The sequence below is a fragment of the Salvelinus alpinus genome, chromosome 20, assembly GCF_045679555.1.
Source record: "Salvelinus alpinus chromosome 20, SLU_Salpinus.1, whole genome shotgun sequence".
Lineage (NCBI taxonomy): Eukaryota > Metazoa > Chordata > Actinopteri > Salmoniformes > Salmonidae > Salvelinus > Salvelinus alpinus.
In genome coordinates, this window is record NC_092105.1 from 33,132,017 (window position 1) to 33,148,971 (window position 16,955).

Here is a 16,955-nt window from a genome sequence, read left to right on the forward strand (position 1 = left end):
GAAAATTGCAGGTATTGGAAACCCCAGCAGACCATTAAAACCTCTCTGTCTGTTCACCCTCAGATCTACGTGTATGGCGCACCAATCCCGGCTCTGTGTTTGACTATGACCCTGCTGAGGACAACATTCAGTCCAGGAGTCTGCACATGATGTCAGGTGAGACACGCCTGAGCATGACATGATTTATATTACAGGAAATCATATAAATTAAAGAATTCTGAATTAGTTATACAGGTAACAGCCAAAATAATGGAAACACCAGCAAAGTGTCTTAATAGGTCGTTGGGCCACCACGAGCAGCCAGAACGGCTTCAATGCGCCTTGGCATAGATTCTACAACTGTGTTGAACTCTGTCAGGAGGAATGCGTAACAATTCCATCATTTGGTGTTTTGTTGATGGTGGGGGGAAATGCTATCTCAGATGGCCATGGCATATGGTTTACATCGTTTTCATGCTCATCAAACCATTCAGTGACCATGTGTGCCCTGTGGATGTGGACATTGTCATCCACTCCCATCAGGATAGAAATGATTAATCATAGGTTGAAGGTGATCACTCAGAATGGCTGTGTATTTACTGGCGTTTACCTTGCCCTCTTTGTTTATTCCATGTGTAACTTTGTGTTGTATGTTTCGAACTGCTGTGCTTTATCTTGGCCAGGTCACAGTTGTAAATGAGAACTCGTTCCCAACTAGCCTACCTGGCTAAATAAAGGTGAAATAAAAATAAATATTAAAACGAGGAATAAAATACCCAAGAATGGAGCTATATATGGGGAGTATCAGCTCCTTGGTCTGACTGACATTGAGGGCGAGCGAGGTTGTTGTCCCGGCACCACACTGCTAGGTCTCTGACCTCCTCTCTGTAGGCGGTCTCATCACCATCGGTGATCAGGCCTACCACCTTCTTGTCGTCAGCAAACTTGATGATGGTGTTGGAGTCATGCTTAGAAACACAGTCGTGAGTGAACAGGGAGTACAGGAGGGAACTAAGCACAAACCCATGAGGGGCCATGTGTTGAGGGCCAGCTTGGCAGAGGTGTTGCTGCCTACCCTCATCGCCTGGGGCCGGCCCGTCAGGAAGTCCAGGATACAGTTGCAGAGGGAGGTGTTCAGTCCCTGGGTCCCCAGGTTTGTGATGAGCTTGGAGGGGACTGGCACGCTGCCGGCCAATTACGTGGCGGGGACTACGGAACCCTCATCTACTCACGTGTTTCCAATATGTTGGCAGTTACCTGTAGCTTAAAATACAAAAATGATTCAACCCATGACATTCCTTATCTGACAGTCCAAGCCCAGCGACGCAGCAAGGAGCACTCCCGCTCTACCAGTGCTATGAGTGGTGTTGGCGATGAGAAGTCTGAGGTGTCTGAGGACCCAGGACACCACATGTCGCTGTACAGCAACGGCTTCACTCTCCCCTCTATGGGTAGGTCTACTGTAGTAGGTCCTCCTCTGCTCAATCACAACCAAGTTCAGATATCACACCACCAAACGACTTTGGACCACTTGAAGTGTCCACATGGATTTAAGACCTATATATTCAAACCTCATCAATACTTAGTATAGTCAGTACCCTGTGCCCACTCCTCTTTGATAGAAGTATCCATAACTAACTTTGACGGCTGACTTGACTGTCTTTCCTATCTCCCGCAGGCTACACACACACCAAGACCGTGGAGCTGCAGCAGAGGTCTTCCTCTGTAGCCACCCAGCAGACCACAGTGTCCTCTGTCCCCTCCCACCCCTCCACCACCGGGGTGAGTACTGTACCCATGTACCATGTGTCATTACCATGGCAACCAGTCCTCAGTTTATTGGCTGCTGCTGCTGACTGTGAAACAGAATTAGACATTTTATTGCCTCCGCATTGGGAAGGGAGATGCCTGAAAAACAAGGAGTCCTGTGTTGGGAGTTTTTGGCAAAATCCATTTGGTGGGATGTTGTGCACTATTTTGTTCCAAAAATGGATTTAAAAAAAAGATGTCAGTAAACCATCCACTGCTTTCTTTATCAGCTACCATGACTAAAATCATTTTTTTGTCCCTTTCAGAAAACGGTGCGTGCCATGTATGACTACTCCTCTGCCGACGGTGACGAGGTGTCCTTTAAGGACGGTGATGTCATCGTAAACGTGCAGGCCATCGATGAAGGTTGGATGTACGGCACCGTGCAGCGCTCAGGCAAGACTGGCATGCTGCCGGCCAATTATGTTGAGGTTATCTAAAGACAAGGCCCGCCCATCCCCCCCAATCCTTCCTCCAGAGTGTGTGAGACATCCACTAGGCTCCCTGCCCCTACCTGGGTCACTTCGTAAACCTTTTGTGTAGACTAGTGCTTAAATTAGATTTTAGTAGCTGTGTAACGATTATTAGTCTACTATAGTATAGTGTCTACATGAAATTGTTGACGCCCGTTTCATTATCCCCTGTGGATGACGTAGAAATAAACATACCAATATATAGACTACTGTTGAATGTTAGACCTTGTTTTGCAATAACAATGATATGACAAAATCCCATTGTGTAAATTGCAGGCAAATGTATTTATCAGTTAAATATTCTTAAAGCTTTAAAGTTAACTTTCACACAAGAGATGGGCTACATGCAATTCAAACTTTCCTGTGATGTAAAAGAGAACGTATGGAGAGAAAGTTGTATTATCACCTAAGTCTACAAGGGGTTGATGAAGAAGAAAAAAGGATGTGTGCCATTGCCTCAATGATCTAACCTTAAACCATGGGTCTGTTCAGAATGTAACATTACAGAAAGTTCAGAGAAATGTATTGTGTAGAACAGATGTTTGTTCATCAGAGAATAGGGAACCATGTCAGCTCTATTCATTGTATTTCCCATCTACAACGTTCAGAGCGTTTCACACCCCAGTTTCTGAAGAGTTGTGCGTTCTGAAGTTGTAAAAGAGCAGCCTCTTCCCTCCTGAAGGCTGGCCACTAGTTGCATGTGTGTTTTGTTTCTTCCAAGTACCTAGGTCTGGGGGTCAAGGAAGACATGTAGCTAATAAAGCACACCACGCTCTGCACTAGTGCCGTCTTGTGTTCCTATTTCTGTACCTTGTGGCCTCCTCACTTCGATTTAGCTACATTGCAGTTCAAAATGCAGAACCGGAGAACATGGTAGCAGTGAAACTGACGTCAGTGCTTTGCAGTAAAGCGTCCTGAGTACAACTCAGGATAAACTGTCCATAACACGACAGAAAGGCCCCAGGTTCGAGCCTCGTCAACACACTTTATCACCCTCCTTGACAACGCACCATCCAGTTGCACTATAGAAGAGGTTCCAATTCGGTAGCACCACTGGCAACAGGATCACATCCGGCCGTGATTGGGCGGCGCACAATTGGCCCAGTGTTTCCTGGTTTGGCCGTCATTGTAAATAAGAATGTGTTCTTAACTGACAAGCCTAGTTAAATAAAAACAAATAAAGCTAGCTGTGGCGTGAGCTTATGGAAAATGTTTATTCTCGTTACAGCAACTTGCTTATTGATTCAAGGTATATCAATAATAATTTTGATATTGACACAACCTGTGAAGATGAGCCAGTAAAGTTTATATAGACCAAAAATATAAACTCAATGTCCCATTTTTCATTACCTTAATTTAAAGATCCCAGCTGCTGAGGAGTATTTCTGTATTAAAGCCATTTTGTGGGGAAAAACTCATTCTGAATGGCTGGGCCTGTGGCAAGTTAGCTTCCTGGTCCTGCTGTTGCACGTAAGTGCTAACATATCACCACGTAGGCTGTTTTAGCTCCATTGAAAATGAATGGGCCGCTGCTCGTCTGGAAAGCCCTTAAGAGTCATCAATTCAAAATATGATGCCCACCGACTGTAAGCATAAAAATAGACCATTACACTTTCCATCCCCCTATACATCCAAAATAATTGCCCTCATAAGGGTTCGCATGCTTTACTTAAGTACGCAAAAAAAAGTACCCTCATACGTTTTCGCATCCTTTATTTATGTATGCAAAATGTAAAAAGTGCCACCCTCCTGGCCAGTATTTATTGCTAAAATGTCAATTCATGGCAAAGTCTTGGAACAGCCAATCAGAGACCATGCTTCCCTTTCACTCTTACCATAGCGACAGTTAATCATCATCACCCAACCTTTCAGGCTAAAAAGATAAGTAAAGTAGTGAGCATTTATAAAACACCTCCCTCACCCATCAGGACATGGAAAAAGGACAAAGACAACAGGAGTTAAAAACATAGATCCTAGTCAACTTGTAGCACAGTCCTGATTAACTCTTAAGAGTGTAATAGGAAAAACAGCGATTGGGGTGTTCAGGTTCGAAGTCCATGGGGGCTGAGGGGCCTGGCCACCCATATAAAAAAATCTCTAAAAATTCAAACACTAATGTCAATAGGCACCCTCAATTGACGTCACGTCGGGCAATCCAAACCCCGTAGACCGTTTTGATCAGAGTCCACTGTCCTTGTTCTGAGAAAGTAGTCTGCTCTGCAGCTGCACCACTACATTCTTCATCATCTCTCCCAGCTTATCATGGAGCTGAACAAGCTGGTCAGGGGAGCAGCGGCTCAGTTCCTCCCCAGCTAGACGAGCTCCCAGGGACTCCACCTCCAACAGAAGATCCCCCTCAGGCCTCTGGTGGTCAGGCCTGCTCTGGTCCAGTCTCTCCTCTGGACCCTGCTCCATGGACACTGGCTCATCCAACATCTCTGTGGCTACAGCAGGGATCAGAGAAGACCATGTATGACATACTGAAGACGAGCGGTATTAGTAATACTACAGATCGCTTAAACTAGATTGAAGGTTTATAGAAAAATATAAAGATGTTTTGCGGCATTGTGATCTAAAAACAAATAAAACAGTAATTCAACTGTGGCCTAGGCTGGGTTACAGTACAGCACTGTGACAACTGTTGCTTTTAAAAGGGCTAGAAATGTGATTGATTGTTAAAGTAAAATATTCAATTCAAATTGCTTGGCACCAACAAAACCATCATCATTAGGACATTTTTCCAAAGTGTAGTGTATTTGGTAGGAACTCACCGAGGGCCTCTCCAGGAGTCTTGTCCTCCTCTTCCTGGTTCTGAGGAAGGGTTGGCTCCTCCAGCTCTGATGTCATGTTCTCCATCTCTTCAAAACTCTTCAACTCATCACTACGGCCCTTCCGCTGAAGCAAGGACAAGGCAAACAGTCAGATACAGCCCAAACAGGTGGCATCAGTTCAGGTGGGTTTTATCTGCAGTTATAATCTATGTAGGACAATTATTTATCTGGTAAGATAAGGTGAACAGAAGAGATTTCATTTTCATTTTTCATTTTCATTTTTTAGAAGGTGGTGGAAAGTTAGTTTTGAAAGTTTTAGGCATTACCTGCTGTTCGTGGTATGTTTTAAGTGCTGTCTTCACATTAGAGATCTTTGGCGAGCGAATGGGAAGGTTCTTGATTTCGCTGGGTGTGAGAGCACTGAGGTCTCCAACCGTTTTGATATTACGGGCACGCACAAGATGACCAAAACCACGAGGCCTATAGGAAGAGAGAAAATTTAAAAATAAATCTCTCCATGTCAAGGGGGAAAGATCCCAAACGGTCCACTATAAAGTTTTGGATGTCAGCAACACTTTTATTAGGTTTATTTGACAGGGACAATGCAAATAAATCAAAATTTCTGGCAACCTTTTAATGCGTAAAGTAAATGTCGGATAAAAAATGTCAAGACAGGCCTGATGGAAACAGAAAATTGTCTTCCAAATGTCGACAAAACAATATGCTAGACTACATGGGAACTTTGTGTTGGTAAAATTAATTAAGCGAGAAATGATGGCGGAAACGCCTTTATGCGACAATATTGATATAAAACCATCATATTGAAGTAAACGCGATATGTAGTCTGGTCCTCCCACTACGACTCAGGAAAGCATGCAGTTTGTTATGCTACAGATGAAATATATTATGATGAACTTCACAGGGTGAAAGTGCACAGTGATGAGCTTGATGCTCCTTTCAATAAATATTGAGGGTCTTATTCTGGTGACCTGATGATCGATACTTGGCTGCCATTTGACAACTAAAAAGAATCTCGCTCTCTTGTCCATAATCATCAACATGTAGGATATTTGGGGGGGGGGGGGGGGGGGTACATTAAACCGCCCCCCAAAAAATTGTATGTACACTACGTTATCAACACACTGCATTTTATCCACAAGTCAATTTGATGGAAACCTCTGGTGTGAAAATGCACATATTGTTTTTATGCAGATTTTAGAACATTCACATGAAAATCTGTTGTCAATTGGATGGAAACCTAGCTAGTATGTCAGATTTAGCCAGCCAGAAACATTTTCTATCATATAGGGATTTATGTCCTCACCACATGTTGGAGGTGATCTGAGGCAGTACCGCCTCCACAGGCGTAGAACAGCCGACCAGGGCCGGGTACACACAGTCCTTAGGGATGGGCCTTGGCTCCTGGCTCATCTCTGAGATCTGAAACAACATTCATCAAGTCAGCCACTGATCAAAGGAATTGGACTCATGCACTTGTTCTTCAAAAATGTGATGCACAACAATCATGCACTTTGAGATATCATGCATTTCTGTATGCAGTAAAATGAATGTCCTTGTTCTTGATAATAAGGTTTCTATAAATCGGATACATTTGGTTAAAAATGATTGAATTTGGATTTAAAAAGGTAAACCGTGTTGCATTTATGATCATGTCTGAAAATAACTTGGGTATTTCCTGTGTATCTGGGTATACATACCAGGCATTTCTTGGAGCTCTTGTACCCCGGGCTGCAGAGATTGCGTGGACTAAGGATCAGTAGGCCCTTTGTTGGTGTTGTGATATACTGCAATATAGAGCAGAGGTTAGGCTAAGAGTCAAAATGTAAGACATCAAAAAAAATAACAGCAAAGTTCTGGCCACTTATAGAGTGGTATTCTCACTTGATATCTGCATGATTAACTAACATATTCTACACAGTGTCTCCCATTGATGACGATGAATGATTTACGCGAAAGTCCAAGTGGCACATTCTTAACCCTAAATCAAGCCTATAAGGATTTTGTGCAAAGTATATAAAATGACATTTAATAAACATCACTAGTGGAGCATATACCTTAGGCTGAGTGATGCTGCTGCTGGCAGTTTTGGCTCTTGGGGAGCTGGATCGGATGATCGGGCTGCGACGGTCAATGTCATCTGCCAGCTCCTGGTGTTGGATTGGGTCGGCAAATGATACTCGTCGAGACTGCAAAATATAGATTAATTTAACACTGTTTTCAGAACTTGCTAATGCCATTTTAGATACATCAAGGTTTCTCTTCAACTGTATGTAATTTTGAATTCATACTGATTTAGTGAAATGCAGATAATTCTAATAAATGCATACAGTGCCTTCAGAAAGTATTCCGACCGCTTTAGTTTTCCCGCTTTGTTACGTTAAAGCCGTATTCTAAAATTGCTTAAATATATATATTTTTTAAATCCTCAAATCTACACACAGTACTCCATAAAGACAAAACAAGTTTAGACATTTTTGAAGTATTCACCCCTTTGCTATGAGACTCGAAATTGAGCTCAGGTGCCTCCTGTTTCCATTGATCATCCTTGAAATATTTCTACAACATGATTGGAGTCCAGCTGTTGATTTATTTAACCTTTATTTAACTAGGCAAGTCATTTAAGAACAAATTCTTATTTACAATGATGGCCTAATCCGGTCTAACCCAGACAACACTGGGCCAATTGTGCGCCGCCCTATGGGACTCCCAATCACAGCCGGTTGTGATATAGCCTGGAATCAAACCAGGGTCTGTAGTGACGCCTCTAGCACTGAGATGCAGTGCCTTAGACTGCTATGCCACTCAGGAGCCCTGTGGTAAATTCAATTGATTGGAAAGGAACACACCTGTCTATATAAGGTCCCACAGTTGACAGTGCATGTCAGAACAAAAACCAAGCCATGAGGTCGAAGGAATTGTCCATAAATCTCAGAGACAGGATTATGTCAAGGCACAGATTTTTTACCTTTATTTAACTAGGCAAGTCAGTTAAGATAAATCCACTATAATTGAGAATTTCAATAAGCATATCCAGCTTTCCACCTGGCTACCCCTACCCGGGTCAACAGCACTGCACCCCCCACAGCAACTCGCCAAGCCTTCCCCATTTCTCCTTCTCCCAAATCCAGTCAGCTGATGTTCTGAAAGAGCGGCAAAATCTGGACCCCTACAAATCAGCCGGGCTAGACAATCTGGGCCCTTTCTTTCTAAAATGATCTGCCAAAATTGTTGCAACCCCTATTACTAGCCTGTTCAACCTCTCTTTCGTGTCGTCTGAGATTCCCAAAGATTGGACAGCAGCTGCGATCAACCCCCTCTTCATAGGGGGGGGACACTCTTGACCCAAACTGCTACAGACCTATATCTATCCTACCCTTCCTTTCTAAGGTCTTCGAAAGCCAAGTCAACAAACAGATAATCGGTAATGACGATTTCGAATCCCACCATTTCTTCTCCGCTATGCAATCTGGTTTCAGAGCTGGTCATGGGTGCACCTCAGCCACGCTCAAGGTCCTAAACGATATCCTAACCACCATCGATAAGAAACAATACTGTGCAGCCGTATTCATTGACCTGGCCAAGGCTTTCGACTCTGTCAATCACCACATTCTTATCGGCAGACTCAACAGCCTTGGTTTCTCAAATTATTGCCTCGCCTGGTTCACCAACTACTTCTCTGATAGAGTTCAGTGTGTCAAATCGGAGGTCCTGTTGTCCGGGCCTCTGGTAGTCTCTATGTAGGTGCCACAGGGTTCAATTCTTGGACCGACTATCTTCTCTGTATACATCAATGATGTCGCTCTTGCTGCTGGTGAGTCTCTGATCCACCTCTACGCAGACAACACCATTCTGTATACTTCTGGCCCTTCTTTGGACACTGTTAACTAACCTCCAGACGAGCTTCAATGCCATACAACTCTCCTTCGTGGCCTCCAATTGTAAATACAAGTAAAACGAAATGCATGCTCTTCAACCGATCGCTGCCTGCACCTGCCCGCCCGTCCAACATCACTACTCTGGACGGTTCTGACTTAGAATATGCGGACAACTACAAATACCTAGTTGTCTGGTTAGACTGTAAACTCTCCTTCCAGACTCACATCAAACATCTCCAATCCAAAGTTAAATCTAGAATTGGCTTCCTATTTCGCAATGAAGCATCTTTCACTCATGCTGCCAAACATACCCTTGTAAAACTGACCATCCTACCGATCCTCGACGATGTCATTTACAAAATAGCCTCCAACACTCTACTCAGCAAATTGGATGTAGTCTATCACAGTGCCATCCGGTTTGTCACCAAAGCCCCATATACTACCCACCACTGCGACCTGTACGCTCTCGTTGGCTGGCCCTCGCTTCATACTCGTCGCCAAACCCACTGGCTCCAGGTCATCTACAAGACCCTGCTAGGTAAAGTCCCCCCTTATCTCAGCTCGCTGGTCACCATAGCAGCACCCACCTGTAGCACGCGCTCCAGCAGGTATATCTCTCTGGTCACCATAGCAGCACCCACCTGTAGCACGCGCTCCAGCAGGTATATCTCTCTGGTCACCCCCAAAACCAATTCTTCCTTTGGCTGCCTCTCCTTACAGTTCTCTGCTGCCAATGACTGGAACGAACTACAAAAATCTGAAACTGGAAACACTTATCTCCCTCACTAGCTTTAAGCACCAGCTGTCAGAGCAGCTCACAGATCACTGCACTTATACATAGCCCATCTATAATTTAGACCAAACAACTACCTCTCCCCCTACTGTATTTATTTATTTTGCTCCTTTGCACCCCATTATTTCTATCTCTACTTTGCACATTCTTCCACTGCAAATCTACCATTCCAGTGTGTTACTTGCTATATTGTATTTACTTCGCCACCATGGCCTTTTCCCCCCCCTTTTACCTCCCTTATCTCACCTCATTTGCTCACATTGTATATAGACTTATTTTTCTACTGTATTATTGACTGTATGTTTGTTTTACCCCATGTGTAACTCTGTGTTGTTGTATGTGTCGAACTGCTTTGCTTTATCTTGGCCAGGTCGCAATTGTAAATGAGAACTTGTTCTCAACTTGCCTACCTGGTTAAATAAAGGTGAAATATATATATTTTTTTAAAGAAGAAATTCTTATTTTCAATGACGGCCTAGGAACAGTGGGTTAACTGCCTTGTTCAGGGGCAGAACAGATTATTTACCTTGTCAGCTCGGGGATTCGATCTTGCAACCTTTCGGTTACTAGTCCAATGCTTGAACCACAAGGCTACTTGCCGCCCCAGATCTGGGAAGGACACCAACAATTTCTGCAGCATTGAAGGTCCCCAAGAACACAGTGGCCTCCATCATTCTTAATTTAAATGAAAGAAGTTTGGAACCACTGAGACTCTTCCTAGAGTTGGTCGCCCGGCCAAACTGAGCAATTGGGGGAGAAGGGCCTTGGTCAAGGAGGTGACCAAGAACCCAATGGTCACTCTGGGAGAATCTTCCATAAAGACAACCATCTCTGCAGCACTTCACCAATCAGGCCTTTATGGTAGAGTGGCCAAACGGAAGCCATTCCTCAGTAAAAGGCACATGACAACCCGCTTGGAGTTTGCCAAAAGACACCTAAAGACTCACAGACCAAGAGAAACAATATTCCCTGGTCTGATGAAACCAAGACTGAATTATTAGGCCTGAATGCCAAGCATCACGTCTGGAGGAAACCTGGCACCATCCCCACAGTGAAGCATGGTGGTGGCAGCATCTTGCTGTGGGGATGTTTTTCAGCAGCAGGGCTGGGGAGACTAGTCAGGATCGAGGGAAAGATGAATGGAGCAAATTACAGAGAGATCCTTGATGAACACCTGCTCCAGAGCACTCAGGACCTCAGACTGGGGCAAAGGTTCACCTTCCAACAGGACAACAACCCTAAGCACACAGCCAAGACAACGCAGGAGTGGCATTGGGACAAGTCCCTGAATATCATTGAGTGGCCCAGCCAGAGCCCGGACCCAATCTAACATCTCTGTAGAGACCTGAAAATAACTGTGCAACAACGCTCCCCATCCAACCTGACAGAGCTCAAGAGGATCTGCAGAGAAAAATGGGAGAAACTCCCCAAATACAGGTGTGCCAAGCTTGTAGCGTCATACCCAAGACTTGAGGCTGTAATCACTGCCAAAGGTGCTTCAACAAAGTACCGAGTAGTGTCCGAATACTTACGTAAATTTCCATTTTTGTTTAAGTAACAGGTTCGCAAAAATGTCTAAAAACTATTTAATCCATTATAGAATAAGGATGTAACGTAACAAAATGTGGAAAAAGTCAATGGGTCTGAATACTTTCCGAATGCACTGTAATGTAAATGTATCTTAAAGAACGCTTTGTAACCATAGTATGATTTGTGTAAATCTTCATAGATTAAGTACACCGGATCATGTTACCTTAGTGAAAGGTGAAGGACTCTCCTCTTCTATTTGTCTTTTCTGTCCCTTCTTCAGTATAGAGGTGGAGGGGGAGGCTGAGGGGGTCCACATACCCCTGATCCTGCCACTGCTGGGGCTCTGGCCCACCTCCAAACCCATCATAGCCTCCAAGCCCTTCTGCTTGGGAGGCGAATCTTGGCACAACACGTCTTTAGAAGTACTTGGATGATGTAGAGGCACTGGTGCTTCGCAAGTGTCGAAGGTCAGAGGGGCAACAGAGTCTAGAGGATGTAGAGCTAGGTCGTTATTGTTTATCTGAGTTTCTTCACCGTCCTCTTCTTCACACTCAAGACCTGGAACCGTATTCATTTTTGCCCTCTCTTGGAGAGGAGTGATATCTTGAACGTCGTTCGCCTGAGACTCTGTGTCGTTTTCTCTGGTCCTAGTAGAGGTGTTGTCAGATTCTGGCTGGCCTTTAATACATGTGTACTGCTCCTCCTGTTGCGCCTCATCTAAGGCATTGAAGCCCTCTGGTTGGGTATGCACAGTAGACATGAAAACATCCTCTTCTGGTTGGTCCTCCTCTAGAACATTGTTAGTAGACTCTGGATGTCGGTTCTCCTTGTCTTCTCCCATCTGCTCCTCTGTCACCTCCTCACTGGACACAGTCACAGGCTTAGGCACATCTACAAGCTTCTCCCCTGAAGACTCAGCAACCTGAAGACTCAGGCTCAGTTTCTCCTCTGCAGCTTCGCTGGGTGAAGTATCTGTGGGGAGTCCACTGGAGATGGGAGGGGTAGATAGTTTGTTTGGTTCAAGTAATACACTTTCATATCCTGAGACTGAATATCCATCAGCGGAAGGCACTGGAGAGTTGGCCTGCTCAGAGTCAGTGAGGAGCTTATTTTGGAGCCGTGTTGGCCCTTCACACCCAACGTCACTATGGACACCCTCCTGAGAAGAGACTGTTTTGAGGTTCTTCCGTGGGGATATGCACAAATGCTGACTCTTCAGTTGTTCTAGCTCAAGTTTTAATGAAGAGTCGATCAATTGAGATGGCAGCTTAGTATTCTCACACTCACCCTCTAGATCTACCATCTCAGTGTTAGTCTCCCTCTGCCCCATATCGTTATTTGTTATCAGAGGAAGTTTCAGAACATCCATTTGAGGTTTAAGGGAGTTGATACTTTTAATGGTTTCATCCACATCCTGAGGAATCTTAACTTTTAAGGCCTCACTCAATGGGTTTTGCAAGTCTGACTTTTCAGATTCAGACTTTAGAGAAGATTCTGAACTATCCATTGGGATCTCTTGGTAAGCCCCTGGCTCTCCTGATCCAACAGTAGCAAGTGGGCTTGGAAGAGCTTCAGTGGATTTGGGATTCCTGCCTCTCTTCTTGGGTTTCTGGGCATCCTCCTGGGTCTCTGAAGCGTCTGACTCCAAGTTCTCCATGTTGGAGGACAGAAAGCCCTGGGAAGCTTTCTGTCTCGTAGTCCTTCTGCTTCCTTGGGAGGATTCCTGTGTTCCAGCCTGGTCTGCCACCTGGGAGCACTCAGTCTCTATGGTGGGGGTTGGCATAGGGCTGCTGCTGGCCTTCACCTGTTCCTCTAACTTGCTTCTCTTACTGGATCTGCCTCTGGGCCTTGGCTGGCTGTCTGTTTGTCTGGTGGCGGAAGGAGTGACCTGAGAATCAGTCTGGCTCATCTCGGGTGCTGCTGCTGAATCAGTGGCCACATTTGGACTTGTTTTGTCCTCCAACTCAGCCACTTCGAGGGGCACCTTGCTTTTCCTGCTTGCTCTACCCTGTGACTGGCTGTCTTTTGGAGTGACTGAAGATGTGGCTGAAGGTGTGGTGATCTTTGAGTCAATTTGACTGAGTGTGTTTTCCGTGCCAACTCTTCTCTTCTGTTTGTCTTTACCCTGTTCTTCGGACTCTGTGACCAATTTACTCCTCCTGCTTGATCTACCCTGTGATTGTTCATCTCCTGTTTGAGCAGCAGGAGATAGTGTGGCCATCTGAGAATCACTTTGGCTTTGCTCCTCCTCAGTAGGATACTGCTTTTCAACCTTGTCTAGGAGATCAAACTCCTCCGAATCACTGACGGCCTTGCTCCTGCTTGTTCTACCCTGTGACTGACTCTCTAGTTGAGATGGTGTGGCTACATGTGAATCTGTTTGACTTGGCTTCTCCTTCTGAGCCTTACTACCCTTTTGTTTCTGATTGCCATCATCCTCTACTTCCACAGCCAGCTTACTCCTCTGACTACGTCTACTCTGTGATTGGCTATCATTATCAGAGGCAGTGACCGTTAGGGAGTCACTTTGACTGAGCTCTTCCTTTGCAACACCTCTCCTCTTCCGTTTGTCTTTTATTTTTGTCTCTGATTCCCTGACCAATTTGTTGCTCCTCCAACCCTGTGATTGGCTGTTGCTATCACCAGCAGGTGAAGGTGTGGCAACCTGTGAATTTGATTGACTCAACTCACTCACTTCCTTGTGACTTCTCGTTCTCAGCTTGTCTTTTCCACCATCCTCCTCAACAGCCAGCTTACTTCTCCTGCTGGCTCTACTTTGTGACTGACTATCAGTTGGACTGGCAAGAGAGGGAGTAGTCTTTTGTGAATCAGTTTGACTCACATCCTCTCCAGGTTGAGACTTTGTCCGTTTGTCTATATCATCTTGTTCCTCTGCGTCCTCTCCTGGTCTCAGCGGCCTACTCCTCCGCCGTCCGGACCGCCTTGGTTCACCTTGGCTCAGAGTGGACTGGGAGCTGGTAGAATCTTCCAAAAGACCTTTAGATTCCTCTTCTTCCTGACCGTTGTTTCCCATTACTTCTTCAACTGCAGGAACTGGAACTTCCTTCAGTACTTCCACCTGAGTCTGGGTGTCTGGGATGACATCGTCCTCTGTGGTTTCACTTGACCGTTTCTCAGCGATTATCTCAACTTCAGATTCCTTTTTGTTTTCTGAAGATTTGTGTTCCTCTCCCTCCTTTAGGAAAGACTCATTCCTGGAGCTTTTGTGTCTTACTTGTTCAGTCTCCTGGGAGTCCTGTCGGTCTGTGTCAGCCTCAGTCTCTGCCGATGGTTTCTGAGAGGCAGGCTCCTGCTCCTGGCTGTCCAAGGTCCTGGTGAGGGGGCCTGTAAACTTCACCACGCTGGCAGGACTAGCAGGCTTCCCCTCAGCATACTTCTCCAGAGTGATGAAGGACTGGCGACGACTGTTGTGTTTCTTAGGTGTCCCTGAGATGATATCAGAGCCGCCAGAAAGAATTGGGCTGGTGCCCTCTTCTCTAGACTCCATGGCAACATCGGAGTCCTCCAACGGAACGTCTTCATTGGCATCCTCCATGGAAACATCTGCAGACTCAAGAAGTACTTCCTCAGCAGGCTCCTCTTCCATTGCCGGTTCTGCCATCTCATTGGTTGGACTGATATATTCCTGGGTGTCTTTTGCCAAAACCTCAGAAGCTTCATCCATTTTCACATTACCCTGTGGAGAAAAGAATGCAGAGACATTTGATTTGTATTTTCACTTTCTTTTGCGTTTGAGGAAAAAGGCTGTTAGCTTTCATGGCTTTTATGTTTTAATTTAAATGAAAACAGTTCATCAGGGCCAAAAAAAAAATCATAATTCAGACCTCGGGGGTAAATGTAACAATTAATAACTTTTGTTGTTAGATTCTCTTTACCTCTGATTTACCCTCATCTTTAGCGGCATCTTCGGCTTGCTCATCTGCTGGTAATTTGTCCCTGAAAAAGATATTCATGTTTTAACCACTGGGTCCCCCAATGTTGATAGATTAGTGGTATACAGTGTAACGGCAGCAGCCAACTACTTACAGTGATTCCTCCTGACTCTGTGTGTACTGGGTGAAGACTGTGGTATCAAGGGAAGCATCCAGGTTGTTGTACATGGCAGGGATGTCAACCCTTTAGAATAAAACCCATACAAAAGCATTATACAGTGAGAAAATGTTTGTTGATTTGTCTAAATAAGGCAAAAATAAAAAAAGAGACGACAAAGAGATTTAAATTAACATAGTTGATTTGCCCGAAACTGACCTTTTGGTTCTCTTGACCTCTTTCTGGTGCTCAGTGAGAACTCTCTCCTTGGTCTCAGGGGGGATGAACACAAAGTCTATCGAGGCCTGCTCCTCCAGTTCCTCTCTGCGAGGCAGCTTGTGAGAACCAAAGTCAAGTTTTGTCTGATAGGGAGGGAATAAAAGTCAGCTCTAATATGATGCAAATGGTGGCAATAGAGACAACTTACTGTGTTTTGACAGCCTTTGTAAGAAAGCTGCCTAGCACAAGATTTGGTCATGGGGTTCAGAGAATAAAGAATTCCATTTCAATTGAGTCAATTCCATTTTTCCTCAATGTGGGGAATTGAAATGGAATTCATACACAGGAAATGACTGGGTAAAAGCAGCACTTACAGAGACGGGCTTGGTAGAGGTGTTGGAGTTCCTGTCCTTCATCTCCTCAGCCCTGGGCAGTAGAGAATCTCTCTTCACCCCAGAAGTGACATGTACTCCACTCAGTTTGGTCTCCAGCTGAGAGCTCTCACTCTGCATCCACAAAACATAATCCAGGGATTATTACACCATTCATATGAAACCTGCGGCAATTTGACTTATTCAACATGGAAAACACTCACCGAGTACTGTCCACTGAGCTCATCTGGAACTTCAACAGACTGAAACCCAGGTAGAAGGATAGGAGTGTTCTGCTTCACCTGGCTCAACACCGGCCTGGAAAAAACAAACATTAGCAAACACGAAAACCTTTAGGGTCGGTTTAGGGCCAGTTTTCAGGACCCAGATAAATACATTGCTGGACTTTAAAGCAGTTTTATTGGAGATTCTCCACTGAATATGGTACTGGTCCAGGAAATCACCCCATAAATATAATATGGCTCAACTTAACGCCCAAACAGATTCTTACTTGAGTTCCTCTGGATAGACGAGGACCAGAGTGTTGGCGAAGGTTGCATTCCAGAACTGTGCAGCTAAGGAGCGGACCTGCTTGCGTCGATGGAGGAACAGGACACAGAGCAAGGGGGACAGCAGGGACAGCAGCTCATCATCATAGGCCAGGGCTGAACGGATCTGCAGGCACCCCAAGACATCACTCAGGAGCTTCTCCAGCTGCAGGGAAAGAACACACTTATAGTGAGACTAGCACCGAGACACAGACGATCAGTTAAAGATATGAAGCATGCAAAGAAAGAATCAATTACTTAGAAACTGAACAAAAATATAAACGCAACATGTAAAGTGTTGGTCCCATGATTTATGAGCTGAAATAAAAAATCCCAGAAATGCTACATACGCAGCAAGATTATTTCTCTCAAATTTGTTAACATCCCTGTTCGTGAGCATTTCTCCTTTGCCAAGATAATCCATCCACCTGACAGGTGTGGCATATCAACAAGCTGATTAAACAGCATGATCATTACATAGGTGCACCTTGTATTGGGGACAATAAAAGGCCACCC

General features: G+C 44.9%; 2 protein-coding genes across 15 annotated transcripts in view; one reads left to right on the forward strand and one right to left on the reverse strand.

Annotated features, from left to right (window-relative positions):
- Window positions 1-3,043, forward strand: part of neb (nebulin) — an 89,969-nt gene extending 86,926 nt beyond the window's left edge. For all 12 annotated transcript variants that reach the window (XM_071355343.1, XM_071355360.1, XM_071355344.1 and 9 more), the window contains 4 exons: window positions 64-156; window positions 1,290-1,430; window positions 1,658-1,761; window positions 2,055-3,043. In XM_071355343.1, coding sequence (XP_071211444.1) covers window positions 64-156; window positions 1,290-1,430; window positions 1,658-1,761; window positions 2,055-2,228 — 512 coding nt within the window. In that variant the 3' untranslated portion in view covers window positions 2,229-3,043. The remainder of the gene's footprint in view (window positions 1-63; window positions 157-1,289; window positions 1,431-1,657; window positions 1,762-2,054) is intronic.
- A 914-nt stretch (window positions 3,044-3,957) lies between these two features.
- rif1 (replication timing regulatory factor 1) overlaps window positions 3,958-16,955 on the reverse strand; it is a 29,812-nt gene continuing 16,814 nt past the window's right edge. For all 3 annotated transcript variants that reach the window (XM_071355363.1, XM_071355361.1, XM_071355362.1), the window contains exons 22-34: window positions 16,403-16,605; window positions 16,116-16,209; window positions 15,895-16,026; window positions 15,521-15,663; window positions 15,299-15,388; window positions 15,148-15,208; window positions 11,475-14,948; window positions 7,108-7,239; window positions 6,751-6,837; window positions 6,357-6,472; window positions 5,359-5,512; window positions 5,033-5,156; window positions 3,958-4,705 (exon numbers count right to left, since the gene is read on the reverse strand). In XM_071355363.1, coding sequence (XP_071211464.1) covers window positions 4,440-4,705; window positions 5,033-5,156; window positions 5,359-5,512; window positions 6,357-6,472; window positions 6,751-6,837; window positions 7,108-7,239; window positions 11,475-14,948; window positions 15,148-15,208; window positions 15,299-15,388; window positions 15,521-15,663; window positions 15,895-16,026; window positions 16,116-16,209; window positions 16,403-16,605 — 5,076 coding nt within the window. In that variant the 3' untranslated portion in view covers window positions 3,958-4,439. The remainder of the gene's footprint in view (window positions 4,706-5,032; window positions 5,157-5,358; window positions 5,513-6,356; window positions 6,473-6,750; window positions 6,838-7,107; window positions 7,240-11,474; window positions 14,949-15,147; window positions 15,209-15,298; window positions 15,389-15,520; window positions 15,664-15,894; window positions 16,027-16,115; window positions 16,210-16,402; window positions 16,606-16,955) is intronic.